The sequence below is a fragment of the Narcine bancroftii genome, chromosome 1, assembly GCF_036971445.1.
Source record: "Narcine bancroftii isolate sNarBan1 chromosome 1, sNarBan1.hap1, whole genome shotgun sequence".
In the NCBI taxonomy this organism is placed as follows: Eukaryota; Metazoa; Chordata; class Chondrichthyes; order Torpediniformes; family Narcinidae; genus Narcine; species Narcine bancroftii.
Window position 1 is genome coordinate 277,358,008 of NC_091469.1, and position 15,521 is coordinate 277,373,528.

At 39.0% G+C, this 15,521-nt stretch overlaps 1 protein-coding gene across 6 annotated transcripts in view; it reads right to left on the bottom strand.

Moving 5' to 3' along the window:
- Positions 1–836: 836 nt before the first annotated feature.
- The window catches only part of swap70b (switching B cell complex subunit SWAP70b), a 91,257-nt gene continuing 76,572 nt past the window's right edge, over positions 837–15,521 (bottom strand). For all 6 annotated transcript variants that reach the window (XM_069900127.1, XM_069900116.1, XM_069900137.1 and 3 more), the window contains 4 exons: positions 13,255–13,421; positions 8,510–8,708; positions 6,812–6,908; positions 837–2,631 (listed from right to left, as the gene is read on the bottom strand). In XM_069900127.1, coding sequence (XP_069756228.1) covers positions 2,519–2,631; positions 6,812–6,908; positions 8,510–8,708; positions 13,255–13,421 — 576 coding nt within the window. In that variant the 3' untranslated portion in view covers positions 837–2,518. The remainder of the gene's footprint in view (positions 2,632–6,811; positions 6,909–8,509; positions 8,709–13,254; positions 13,422–15,521) is intronic.

Consider the following 15,521-nt stretch of genomic DNA (forward strand, 5'->3'; position numbering starts at 1 on the left):
AAATATTCTACAACAGTTGTAAGTTGAGATATTCTCCTCTAATTTATGTTAGTTCCAGCAGAAATGTACATTTTATGTACATTTGGTGGACTTCTAAATGTGAGACAATGTCAAATGTAGAGTGCATGGTTGTCTCCGGTGCCATTCCATACCTGGCACAATTTTACTCAAGTGAAATCACCAGCAGAATCTAGTAACAGTTAAATCAAAGTTGGGCCACATTTAACCCAAAACAGTTTGCTGCACTGTTCTTGTGAATTGGGGAGATCAAGCTCAATCTTGACACCATTCGAGACTTGCATAACTGCACCTCTAATAATGACCATCAGCAATGAGAACTCTAGCCAATTCTACTTTCGACGAGGCAGGAATGCCTTGAAAATAAAATCAGCAAACTCAGCATTGATGATGAATGACTCATGAAATTTTCAGGATATAAACTTAACCTGACATCATATTCACAGAACTTGTGGCAATACATATTGTATTACATCATTACACTGCTTGTGGGAGGCTTTGGGTGAAAATTAATTTTGGATTAATAATGTTTCCATGCACACCAGTTGCCTTGAGCTCTTCAGCAATAATTTCTCCCACAATTATTTTTCGATGATTTGCCCATTTTTCAGCATTTTCATGAAATGTTATGAATCATTTTTTGGGTGGCTCTGTCTCACAAATGTACAAACTTCATGCAGGTGACAGATCACTGGCACTGGGACATGGAACCCATCAGTATACAATTCAATTATCTTTGCAACAACACCTTTAAGGGGTAGACAATCGTTTAAAGAATAAATTACACACAATTCAATCCTTCATAACCTCTTAGTGGATGTGATTAAAATGCAACCATTTTACTTTCAATTAACCAGAACAACTGTTCAATCGAGGGACAGTCAATAACAGTAAAACATAATTTCAAAAAATGCACAGTGCAATAGACAGATTCAACATGCAAAAGGAAAGCCACCTCCACTATTTTAAGATCCACCTTAAATATCTGCTTTTATTAGCTAACTTCATCTAGGTAGAAGAACCAGAAAAATTGTTTTAAGGAGTCTTTCATATCAAGAAATCAAGTAAATTAGATTGCTCAATTACAATTTTGTTTCAGAGATAACAAATAGTCACTGTGCAAACATCCAGAATTCGGCACATGCACTGAGGGCAATATTATCCACATTCTCAAGAAAAAAAATACTGACAGGCCTTCAATTCTGTATCAGTTTAGAGCGCTCAACATAATCAATCTCTTTCATTTTCTACATTTACTTTTTTTAACTGAATAACTTCATCATAATCCAGTCTAATCATTTAGGATTTGGCAAGGATCACAGAGCAAATAAGGAGTCCATGGCCAAAAGTAATCTAAATAGAATCTGTCATCTCAACATCTTGGTAAAAGGAACTTGAGAACCTGGTGATTTAAACAGATAAAACATTTGTTGAATTATCACTATATCTGGGTCTAACAACTGATTGCATGGTACTGTAATTGCACAAGCACAGTTTAAGGCATCTGAATCAATTATAATAATGGCCATTAATTCCACAAATCCATATAAAGTAAAAGTCCTAAAATCCAGACTGCTCAGGGATTGGGTTGGCCCAGATTTTCGGGCAGTTCATCGGTGGTGCTTACGCAATGTACATATGCAATGCATGCATGCCAAGTACGCACATAGTGCATACACACAAGCATGCACGTAAAAGCCGAGAGTTTGAGAAGTCCAGATTCTCGGGTGATCCATATTTCTGGCATCCAGATTTTTGGACTTTTACTGTATTGCAAAAATTAGGTCATATTGGAGGCATGCAAATGATTTAATCTGGTTTATGAACAGATCTTTAGACATATCCTTTGTGGGGAGTAAAACAGATTACACAATTAAACATTTCAGTTTAAATATCTTCAGAAAACCATTCTGTAACCCCCATATTCCCATTTTGGCCCTCAAATCTAAGATGCACTGGCTGCAAGATCAAAATTTTGTCTAAGCTACCCAAATATTAACAGTTCATATTGTCAATATTAACATTTTGCAAGAAAAGTTACATGTAGAAATAGAGGATTTTCCCATTTTCATGACTCTCCTACAATAAACAGCTCTATGAATGAAATCCATAATGCAAGCTTGGTTTGTCTTGTGATAATTCAAAATTACTCAACTAAGCCAACAGAGTTGTATTTGGTTTCAGGTTTCCAGTGTACATGAAACAAAGAAGGTCAGCAAGTGAGCCTATTGTAAAACAAAGTTTAAAAATACTTGAATCAATCAGGACATTTATTGAAAAGCCTAACAAAAAATACTTATTAACTTCAAATGGACCATCGTCCACTTTGGTCCAACCTGTATCTGGACACAGAATATTAACACTTCAGTATAAAATACTTAATTGACAAACCACTACTGCAACCACAAAGAATATGTCCTTGGCACTTTCTTTCAGTGTGTAATCAGGTGATCATCTCAAAAATTACAGTCCAATGCTTAATATATAATGAGATGGCAGATTACTGCATTGCTGTATTTTTTTGCTTTTGCCAGTTCTTTTCCCGGAGGTCCAATTCAGCCTTTGTGAACGCAGCTGGCCCCCAATTTGTGATCAACTGAGGGCCCTTGGAACCTGCAAGAATTAACAACAAAAGGAGCAATTCAATGTGTACAGGCCAAGGTAACATGAAAATAAAAAGAACATTGACGATATTTTGCAAAGAAGATTTTTAACATCATTTTCCAATTTACTTCCCTGCTTCATACATCTTTTCATTTTGCGCCCCCACTGCAGTTTATATAATCTTAGCTCCCCAAATTTTCAGAGTTCATAGTCTTAATATTAACATTTTGGAATATTTTTAAATGAAACAGAAACAAACACAAGACAAAAATGAATCAGAACTGAAACCTTTAAAAAATAATGGTTCTTACAAAAAAATGTAATGGTTCAGGTTGAATAAAACTATACAGCAGTGTAGAATTTTTAAAAATTAATTGGCCCAGTTTAAGGCATCTCAGTCAATTATATAATGACCATTAATTTCATGAATCTAGGCATTTATAAATGAGGTCATAGTGGAGAAATATAAATGATTTAAGTGAGTCTATGATCAAATATTTAGATTTATACTTTGAGGGGAGAAAAGAGAACATTTTATATAAAGTACATTAACATTTCATTTTAAATATTTCTGACCAATCTTTCTCTCATCTGATGTTCACAAATTGCCACTCAAATTAATGGTAAACTGGAAGATTAAAATTATGATACTTTGTTAATTTTAAATCAGTCATACACCCCGGAACAGGCCTTTCGGCATTTCCATGAAAATCATATTGGAATTCTCAGCTAGTTCTATTTACCTGCATTTGGCTCTCATCCTTCTGAACCATTCCAATCCATAAACCAGACCATTTAAAATATTAAAAGAATTCAGCAGGGAATGGTTTACAGGAATAGATAATATGGATCAATATAGCTAGATTTGTTGACCATTTTCATTGCATGAAATTACAGCACATAAACAGGCCCTTCTCGTCTGTGTCAAACCATTGATCTGCCGTCCCACTGACCTGCACTCAGCCCATAGCCCTCCATACCTCTCCCATCCATGTACCTGCCCAAATTCTTTTTAAATGTTAAAAATGAGCCCGCATTCATTTCAGCTGGCAGCTCATTCCACATGCCCACCACTTTCTATGTGAAGAAGTTCCCCTTCATGTTTCCCCAAAATGTCCTTTCTTGGATTAGCCTTCCAAAATCCAACACCTCACACTTGTCTGCATAAGATTCCAGCTGCTATTTTTCAGCCCTTTTTTCTAGCTGGTCCAGATCCCTTTGTATGCTTTGAAAAACTTGTTCAATGTCCACAACAGTCCAATCTCAGTGTCATCTTCAATCTTGCAGTTCCAATTTGCCATATTATCATCCAGATCATTGATATTGTTGACAAACAACAATGGTTCCAGCACCGATCCCCGAGACATACCACTAGTCTGAGAAGCAATCGTCCACCACTGCTCTCTGGCTTCTCCTGTCCGGTCATTGTCAAATTCAGTTGACTACTTCCATCATGAATACTGAGCATCTGAACTTTCCTGACTAACCTCCCATGTGGGACCTTGTCAAAGGCCTTACTAAATTTCACGCAGACAACATCCACAGCCTTTTCTTTGTCAACTTTCCTGGTAACCTCTTCGAAAAACTCTAAGATTGGTTAAACATGACGTACCATGCACAAAGCCATGTTGACTATCCCGAATCAGTTCCTGGCTATCCAAATAATTGCACATCCAATCTCTTATAACACTTTCCAGTAATTTACCTACAACTGATGTCAGGCTCATTGGCTTTTAATTTCTAGGGTTATTTTTGGAACTTTTTTAAACAATGGAACAACATGAGCTATCATCCAATCCTCTGGCACCTCACCTGTGGCTTAGGACATTTTAAATATTTCTGCCAAATCCCCTGCAATTTCTATATTTGCTTTCCTCAAAGTTAGAGGGAATATCTTGTCAGGCCCTGGGGATTTATCCATCCTTATTTGCTTTAAGACAGCAAGCACCCTCCTTTTTAATCTGTATAGGTTTCATTACCTCACTGCTTGTTTTCCTTACTTCCCTGGACTATGTGCCAGTTTCCTGAGTGAATACTGATGAAAAAGAACATTAATATCTCCCCATCTCTTTTAGTTCCAGACCATTCTGATTTTCAAGGGGACCAATTTTGTCCCTTAGGAATTTCCTTTACATTGTCTGCTAAAGCAACCTCACATCTTTTTACCTTCCTGATTTCTTTCTTGAGGTTTTTCTTGCATTCTTCATACTGCTCAAGTACCATGTTGCCTATATTTGCTTCCAAACTAGATGCCAAATATCCCTCGAAAACTAAGGTTCCCTATGCCTGCTAACTTTCTCTTTAATCCTGACAGGAACATACAAACTCTGTGCTCTCAAATTTTCACTTCTGAACCTTCTCCACTTACATCACACATCCTTTCCTGAAAATAACATATCCCAGTCCATGTATTCTCAATCCTTTCTCATTTCCACAAAATTGGCCTTTCTCCAATTTAAAATCTCAACCCAAGGCCCAGACCTATCCTTCTCCATAATTAACTTGAAACTAATGGCATTATGATCACAGGACCCAAAGTGTTCCTCCTACACATACTTCTGTCACCTGTCTTGTCTCATTTCCTAATAGGAGATCCAGTATTGTACTTTCTCCAGTTGGTATTAATTTAGAAAACTTTACTAAACACATTTGACAAACTCCAAGCCATCCAGCCCTTTTACAGTGTGGGAGTCCCAGTCAATATGTGGAATGTTAAAATCTCCTACTACCACAATTGTATGTCTGCAATCTTTCTACAGATTGCTCCTCCATTTCTCATTGACTATTGGGCAGTCTATTATACAACCCCATGAATGTGGTCATACCTTTCCCATTCCTCAGTTCCACCTATATATCCTCAGTAGATGAGCCCTCTTGTCTGTCCTGCCTGAGCATAGCTGTGATATCTTCCCTGACGTACAATGCCACTCCTGCCCCTTTCATCCCCTCCAGTCTATTGCATTTGAAGTAACGGAAGCCCAGAACATCCAGTCCTGCCCACTGTGCCCTCTAAGTTGTGCACGTGTGCACAAAGGAAACTGATGTCCACACAAATGGAACAACAAACTAAACAAAGTAGTTCAAAGTATCAAATGAAATCTTAAATATGTTACTTCATAGAAGCAATCATACTTTCATTATATTAAAACATGCCAATAAAGTTTTATTAGCCATGAGAGAGGGGCTATGCCAAAATTATCTTGAAACAATTTCAAGTTTATGTTTGCACAAGCATTCAGTCCACACATACTTTTGTCACAAGGAAAAAAAAATTCCACCACATAAGATTTTTACTGACTACTAAAAATTAGAGGGAAGATTGGTCCTGCCCTCGTGCAACTAAGTTTCAATAAGTGAATGTCTGGTGATTTTTGTTTTGAAAACCTAGTTTATATACTGATGTAGCTGCAACACTGAAAGCAAGCATGTTGCCTTTTTTTGCCACGACTTCCAACTTCAGATACAGTAAAAAACTACTATTATCCAGAATTCAAGCAGCTAGCAAAAAAAAACAAGGAAAATAAATTAAAAATGCAAATAAATAAATAAAAATGGAAATAAAAGTTTAAAATTATAAAAGTAAATGTTCTCTGAAGTAACACGTAAATCTTTGGTGAAGATGTGAAGATAGCCAGCAGAGTGCCTTGATCGTGCTTTGCTTGTAGGAGCTGGTTAAATAAAGTTGAGCCTGAATTAAATGGTGTCACCCAAGAATGAAGAGCTGGTTGATGCCACTCGCTATTGGGGTGACTCTCTTAAAGTGCCTCCTTATCCCTGCTTAGTAAGAGTTTATTTTTATTAGTATATTGTAAAGCTTTATCTGTAAATGGGGGAGAGAGTAATTATCTATAATATTATTGCTCGTCTTTCGGGTGGCTCTGTGGAGGGGGAGGAACCTGCAGATGCAGCAATAGTTTTTAAAAAATGTGACTGAAAATAGAGTAAAATGCTTTGAAGTTTATATATTCATGGAAGTGAAATTTGTTCAGTGTAAGTATAGTATTTTTGTCTTTTAAACTGTTTATTCTTAATGAACGTGCATTATTAGTTAGGCATTCTAAAAGTTAGTCTCAAGCAACCGGAAAACTAACTCATCTGGCATCTACCAATCAGATTTGGTCACTTGTTAACTGTGTGAATGATACTACTCTGACAGCAATGCTGCATGATAATTACTTCCTCTTCTTACCTGGTTGGATAAGTCGGAGCAGTCCTTCATGCTGTGCAACCTTGTCCTTCCAGCTCCTTGTCTTGCTCGTCGCCAACTCTAATTTCTTTGCCACTTCCTGTTTCAAATTTAACAACAGTTGAATCAGTTTGAGCTCATGAACTGTAAACAAATAATCAATAGCTTATTTGTCAAATGGAGATGCATATTGTTGAAATAAACTATCCCCACCATTGAGAACATCTACAGGGAACACTGCTGTCGGAGAGCAGCAGAAATCATCACCCAGCACACGCTCTGTTCTCTCTGTTACCATCAGGAAAGAGGTACAAGTGACACAAGACGCACACCACCAGATTCAGGAACAGCTGCTTCCCCTCCACCATCAGATTCCTCAACAACTAACTCAATCAGGGACTCATTAAGAACACTGACTTGTGCATTTCATTGAATTTTTTTTGCTACATTACATAATTTGTTTCTATTTCTTTATTTGTTTATGTGTGTACATTGCGTAGAGTTTTTTATTAAAATAGCAAGAGTGGTGGCAAGGACATGTATTGCAGTGACTTGGAAATCAGATGCACATTTAAGTACAGAAAGATGGAGTACAGAAATGCAAAGCTGTAACTTTGGAGAAAATTACATATAATTTAAGAAATAAATATTCTACTTTCTTACAAATTTGGAGCCTGTATATCCAAAATTTAGGGATAAATATGTAAAAATGTACTTCTAAACTCTTAAGACCTGTAATAATCTTCTTCCCTAAAGTCGCTATATAAATGCTGTAAGATCCCAATGTGTGAGCCAATCCTTTCTGCAATCCCAAACAATATTATTTTTCTCTTTTCCTTTCTTCTTTTTTCTTTAATTTCTTCATATAATTATATACCTATTTCTTTTATTATACATTTTTTAGTGGAGAGGGGAATAAGAGGGAGGGAAGGGAGAGTGTTAAATTACCATGTAATCACTGCCATTTCAAATTTAAACAAATTTTGCTAATGTAAAAGTATATAATAACATGGATGGACTTAAATAAAATATTCAAACAAACTGAACAATTGTTGCTTATTCAACAAATCTTGGTGACAAAACTATATTCTTTTGTGTGAACAATTTTTTTCTAACCTCACTCCTTGCCCTGCTTTCAAGTCTTAAGTTGATCATTCTTTGCTACCAGTTCTCCAGTTAGTAAAAATAATTGTTATTCAACTTCACAGAAGTTGTAATAATGTTAAAAATCCTCCATCAAATTGTCTCTGGTTGAGTGGAACTAATCCCACTAGGCCCAACTCCATATAACTTTACCATTACTCATTCCTTCCATAACCTTAGTGAGTCTGAACAGTTTGCTCCACACCACCACTGTGTCCAATTACAACAAATTTTCCTTGAATTGGCCAATTAACTGAAAATTCACTGCACTCAGAAGCAGCTTCCTAAAAGGTACATGTTGAAAGTCAATTTGATTTTCCATATTGACACATTGCAAGCCAGATGATTGACTTCGAACTTAATCCTGAATTTTGAGAGATGTGCAGTAACGAGGAATCCAGAAGAAACAAATTTAACTGACTCAGGCTTTTCTGTTCACCAGAACAGAATGTGTAGATCAGCATTCAAAAAAAAAAAATCAGAAACTTTGTGTGACATATCAGGTAACTATGTAATTTTCCACGGGATATATCTGATCTTAATGTGCTACCATCTTACCCCATATTGCTCAAGGGCTTGTTTTCTCTCCTGCTCGAGTTCATCCAGTTGCTTCATTGCCATTTCCAGTGCTCGGTCTTTTTGGGATCTCTCATTTTCCAGTTCTTGCTTTTCTGCTTCAGTCATTTGGATAGTTTGTTGTTGCTCTAAGTGTAGCTTTTCCAAATCCTGTCTTTTACTGCATTCCTCTTCCAGTAATCTTCATCAGCAAAGAAATAAAATGTTGGCAAAGCTAACAGAATTACAGTTTAAAATCATTCATGATAGAAATAATGACCTGACTGCAACTGTGTTCCTTTCATAGCAAGGTATTCCCAAACGGACGACCAAGCTGTTATCCCGTGACAGTGTGAGTCCACTGGATGCTCTCTTGCCTCTTCGTTGGAAGGTACTGCCTCTAAGTTTCATTTCAGAGAGATTTTAAATTTAGATATACAGCACAGTATCAGGCCCCTTCGGCCCACCTGTCCCGTGCTGCCCAATTACACCAGAGCACCAGTACACTTTGAACAGTGGGAGGTAACCGGAGCATCGAAGAAATCCACACAGACACAGGGAGAACTTACAAACTCCGTATCGACAGTGCTAGATTTGAGCCCGGGTTGCTGGCACTGTAACAGCATTGCGCTAACTGAGAATAAAGGTAGTGGAGAACAATCTGAATCTGAGGTGTTAGTTGTTGACAGGGTTGAGGAAGTTATGGATCATAAGATTATGGAAATAGAATCTTGTGAGGGTAACCTGAAAGAAACCATGGTTCCTGTGTGCCTGTCCAACTCAGCAATTTTGGAGAATTTGGAAAAAAAATTAGGCCATCTTAAGTTACAAGAGCAGATGCAGTTGAAATAATTATTTTTGAAATACACAAATTTATTCCCTGATGTTCCAAGAAAAGACCAGTGATTTACCATGATGTACATGTAGGAGAAGCAAGTCCCATAAAACACCACCCATATAGAATAAACTTTCAGAAGAGTAAAATCATGGATCAGGAGGTGGAATATATGTTGAGAAATGATATTATTAGACCTTCGAACTCAGATTGGAGTTCTCCTTGTATTCTGGTACTGAAACCAGGTGGAACTTTAGGTTCTGTACCGATCACAGGAAGGTTAATTCAGTAACTAAAACAGATGCTTATCCTATTCCAAGAATAGATGATTGTATTGATAAAATTGGCAAAGCTAAATTTCTTACTAAGATGGATTTGTTAAAGGGTTACTGGTGTGTGCCTTTAACTGAGAGAGGGAAGAATATTTTGGCTTTTGTAATTGAGTCGCTGGCACTGTAACAGGATTGCGCTAAAAGCTACGCTAACCAGGCCTAACTCTCTTGAACATGATTATCAAGGCTGAAATTCCAATTTAAAACTGGGAGAAGTCAATTCAGACGTGCTTGACTCGATAATGGATCCCATCACGCTGAGTTCCCCCCCACTACAATAGAATCCAACGAGCAGTAGCACATCACAAAATGATAGCTGTGACGTTTACTGGCAGGGTTAAAACTGTGTCAGAAATTTGAATGGATTTTTTATTGAGCTGTGTTTGCTTTGATCAGAAGATTGATAGACTCCAATTACAACATGCCATGTGAAACTTTTTTTTTGGAATGTTGCTTTAGAAGTTGAATCATATGTTATAGGAATGGTCATTCATTGAAGTTCGCTCCTGGAATAACATGTTTTATTAATTTGGAAGGAACTCCTTAATGAGTTAAATGCCTTTAATTAGCTCTGCATTCATGTCCGACTTTGCATGGCATCAACACCATATCCATCCCTCACAAATTGTGATCACCCTTTGATTTATAAACTTGAACATCCTAGATTAAGTACTCCTAAAACTCTTGAGTCAAGTTCCATCCTTCCCCAAATCTTTCAATCTTTTCCAATGACTCCTGCTCACAATACTTGGTCTGAGGTCCCACCCACCCATCTGCACAGTCCACAATCACCCTTCCCCCTATTTCTAAGACCTACAGCAGTGGTTCTCAACCTTTCTCTTTCCATTCACATACCACTTTAAGTATTCCCTATGCCATAGGTGCTCTGTGATTAGTAGAGGATTGCTTCAGGTGTATGTGGGTAGAAAGTAAAAGTTTGAAAACCACTGTTTTAATCATACCTAATTGATTCATTATGTGCATGGTTTCATAACTCCAAAGGAAATGAACCAATGACAATTTTTTTTCATGCAAAATATTTCAGTAACAAATGGGTCCAGAGTAGTGATTCTCAACCTTCCCTTCCCACCCACATCCCACCTGAAGCAATCCCTTACTAATCACAGAGAACTGATGGCATAGGATTACTTACAGTGGAAAGAAAAAGGTTGAAAACCACTGCCCTACAGAGCCCAAGGCCTGCACCCAATAGGAACATAGGAAGTAGGAACAGGAGTAGGCCAAAAATGGCCCATCGAGCCTGCTCCGCCATTCAATGCGATCATGGCTGATCTAATTTATGACCTAACTCCACCTACCTGCCTTCTCCCCATATCCCCTAATACCACTGTCTTTCCTACTTTACTCCATGCCAATACCTCAGGCTCCAAATGGTTCTCGCAGCAGTAACAGTCTTCGACAGTGAGAGCAGGTTCTGACTCTGAAAAGATGCAAGTAACTTGCAAAGGCTGAGGTCCCAATACCAGTGTGTTCTCCAGGGTCTAGGTCACCTTCAAAGAGATAGTGAACAGAGGTCCAGTCTGCTCCCACAGATGGAACATAAATATCCCAAGGCACTATTTTAAAGAAGAGTTGGAGACTGATCCTCAGTATCCTGGACAATAATCTGGTAATTATCACTTTGTAATTGGTTCCAAAGTTGGAAGGATACAACTTCCTTATTCCTCTCTTACCTTTCTCAAGTAATGGATGTACTTTTGTAATTCTTCAATTTATTCCTGAATTGAGACCAATTTGAACAATTCTGCCCAAATTATTTGCAATTTCCTCACTGTCTGCATTTAAAAGTCTAGTAATCAGATCTTGGGCATTTGTCAGTACAGGTATTTAATATTACCTGCTTTTCTAAAATCATATTCTTGCTGATTTTGGGGAATTCCAGTCCTTGAAGTATTGCTAATTTGCATAAAAATTCAAGAATCTTTCAATATAGACAAAATAATTGCATAATTCTGCCATATTCTAATTGGCATTTTGAATATTATTCAGCAAACATCATAATACTCACATAACTTTAGTTTGCATTTTCACTTTTATAATTCTTAGTGTCTTTTTGTCTGCATTTGTCATTCCCTTAGTTTCCAGATTTAGTTGATTTTTTAATTCTTTGTTTAACAATACAGCACAATAGAAGCCCATTGAAACCTGTGCCACCCATTTAACTAACCAACCACATACATTTCAAAAAGTTTGGAGGAAACTGGAGAACCTGCAGCTGACAGGGAGAACATCCAAACTCTTTACAGACAGGACCAAACTCAAACCTGAATCACTGGCACAAGCATTACACTAACTGCTACACAACCCATGCTGCAAAACTTTGCATGTTTATGTACTCTATGTTTTTTGGCACCCATTGATATGCATAGGTATTTTACTAGTTAGATAAAGCTTATTCCATTAAAGAACATTGATGCACCATCAATAACTTCAAAGACTAGAAGTTGCAGAGTAACTGATAGGCTTTTATTCACAACAGAATGGATGTCCATCCAGACTGGCCAACTGTCCTGGACTAAGGAGGGGGCTGTGGCACAGTCACCTTTAATCAGGGGTCAGTGGGAGGAGCTACAGGCACAGTCAGCAAGGGGCATCTCCTAACACATCCAAACATATATACAGTGGTTTAATCACAGACATATCAACTTGTGTTACACTAAGTTCTCCGATAATATTTCTTCAACAGTAGGTTTATCAATAATAATTTTGATCAGTTTGCTGCCATCAATCTCATGCCAATGTTGCATTTTGTATCAAAATCTAGACACTCAGCAACTATGAATTTGATTATATTAAGTCAAAACATTACCTAATTAAATCTAGCTTATTCTTAACTCTAGTATAACTTGTCAGCTTGGTTATAAGAGGATTGTTCAAAAGAAATATAATAAACGCACACAAGGAACCTTTATTTCAATTTTGAATTCTCTTCCTTTCTCAGTAACCCTCATTCCTGAACTGTGCCAGTGTGTCCTGTGAAATAGAACTCCTCCATTTTGCCATATGCTCACCTTCCTGATCTGTTCATTCGTATACCAATTCAATTAATAATCTTGAGATTTACCAAGTAAATTTAGCTCTTATCATTTGATAGTTTCTCAGTCTAATGCTTTTCAACCATTTGCCAGTGATTTAGGCATAGATCAAAACAATTGCATTTTCCTTCACCATTTATGTTCAAATTCTCACCTCTATGACACATAGACTGTTTTCTTAAAGACATACAGCATGGTAACAGGCCCTTCTGGCCACCCAATTGACCAACAACTCTAGTACATTTTGAACTGTGGGAGAAAACTGGTGCATCCAGAGGTAACCCATGCAGACAAAGGGAGAACGAGCAAACTCCTTACAGACTGCACTAGATTCGAACCCAAGTCACTGGCACTGTTACAGTGTTGCGCAAACCTTTACAGTAACGGTGCCGCCCACATAACTTCCTACAACTTTTCTAATCTGCTCCACCAGGCCCCACCCTCAATGCACATCTCCAGAACAATCCCAACAACATATTTTCTGTCAAATTTACTATTTTAAATATAAATAGACAGTTTTCTGACCTGGTCTGAAGTTTACGAACAGATTCTTCATCCTGGCGAGCCTGTCGTTCATCTTCAAGGGCCTCCTCAAGTTTCTTATACATGTCCTCCAGCTCGTGGACACGCTGCAAGTATTGTTTCAGTTCAGAAGACTTCTGAGCTACTTGCTCTTCCATCTGCTCTCTGATCTAAAATAGTGCACAGTTAATAATCCTTACACTGATGAGCATACAAGATCTCCTCATGGTTACCAGAAAGGCTAGGCCAAGAATTAACATTAAAAGGTTCTCTTGGTCAGTATAATGAGAATCAACATCTTAGAACTCCAAAATGTTGTACAGGAGTGGATGAACACAGTTAAAATTCTGCTGATTATTCAGCCCAAACTAAATACATAGCTAAAAGGGCAACCATTTTTACACAAAAGAAAATCTATGCAAGGTAACACACATAGTCAGGTCTATCACAGGCTCTGACCTCCACTAAATGCATTTAAACGAGGCACTGCCTCACGAAAGCAGCTAATGTCATAAGGAAGCCCACGATCACAACCTCTTCTCACTGATCTTTTTCTTTGGCTTGGCTTCGCAGACGAAGATTTATGGAGGGGTAAATGTCCACGTCAGCTGCAGGCTCGTTTGTGGCTGACAAGTCCGATGCGGGACAAGCAGACACTGTTGCAGCGGTTGCAAGGGAAAATTGGTTGGCTGGGGTTGGGTGTTGGGTTTTTCTTCCTTTGCCTTTTGTCAATGAGGTGGGCTCTGCGGTCTTCTTCAAAGGAGGTTGCTGCCCACCGAACTGTGAGGCGCCAAGATGCACGGTTTGAGGCGATATCAGCCCACTGGCGGTGGTCAATGTGGCAGGCACCAAGAGATTTCTTTAGGCAGTCCTTGTACCTCTTCTTTGGTGCTGTCTCGGTGGCCAGTGGAGAGCTCGCCATATAACACGATCTTGGGAAAGCGATGGTCCTCCATTCTGGAGACGTGACCCACCCAGCGCAGTTGGATCTTCAGCAGCGTGGATTCGATGCTGTCGGCCTCTGCCATCTCGAGTACTTCGATGTTGGTGATGAAATCATTCCAATGAATGTTGAGGATGGAGCGGAGACAACGCTGGTGGAAGCGTTCTAGGAGCCGTAGGTGATGCCGGTAGAGGACCCATGATTCGGAGCCGAACAGGAGTGTGGGTATGACAACGGCTCTGTATACGCTAATCTTTATGAGGTTTTTCAGTTGGTTGTTTTTCCAGACTCTTTTGTGTAGTCTTCCAAAGGCGATATTTGCCTTGGCGAGTCTGTTGTCTATCTCGTTGTCAATCCTTGCATCTGATGAAATGGTGCAGCCGAGATAGGTAAACTGGTTGACCGTTTTGAGTTTTGTGTGCCTGATGGAGATGTGGGGGGGCTGGTAGTCATGGTGGGGAGCTGGCTGATGGAGGACCTCAGTTTTCTTCAGGCTGACTTCCAGGCCAAACATTTTGGCAGTTTCCGCAAAACAGGACATCAAGCGCTGAAGAGCTGGCTCTGAATGGGCAACTAAAGCGGCATCGTCTGCAAAGAGTAGTTCTCGGACAAGTTGCTCTTGTGTCTTGGTGTGAGCTTGTAGGCGCCTCAGATTGAAGAGACTGCCATCCGTGCGGTACCAGATGTAAACAGCGTCTTCATTGTTGAGGTCTTTCATGGCTTGTTTCAGCATCATGCTGAAGAAGATTGAAAAGAGGGTTGGTGCGAGAACGCAGCCTTGCTTTATGCCATTGTTAATGGAGAAGGGTTCAGAGAGCTCATTGCCATATCTGACCCGACCTTGTTGGTTTTCGTGCAGTTGGATAACCATGTTGAGGAACTTTGGGGGGCATCTGAGGCGCTCTAGTATTTGCCAAAGCCCTTTCCTGCTCACGGTGTCGAAGGCTTTGGTGAGGTCAACAAAGGTGATGTAGAGTCCTTTGTTTTGTTCTCTGCACTTTTCTTGGAGCTGTCTGAGGGCAAAGACCATGTCAGTAGTTCCTCTGTTTGCTCGAAAGCCACACTGTGATTCTGGGAGAACATTTTCGGCGACACTAGGTATTTTTCTGTTTAGGAGAATCCTAGCGAAGATTTTGCCTGCAATGGAGAGCAGCGTGATTCCCCTGTAGTTTGAGCAGTCTGATTTCTCGCCTTTGTTTTTGTACAGGGTGATGATGATGGCATCACGAAGGTCCTGAGGCAGTTTTCCTTGGTCCCAGCAGAGCTTGAAAAACTCATGCAGTTTGGCATGCAGAGTTTTGCCGCCAGCCTTCCAGACCTCTGGGGG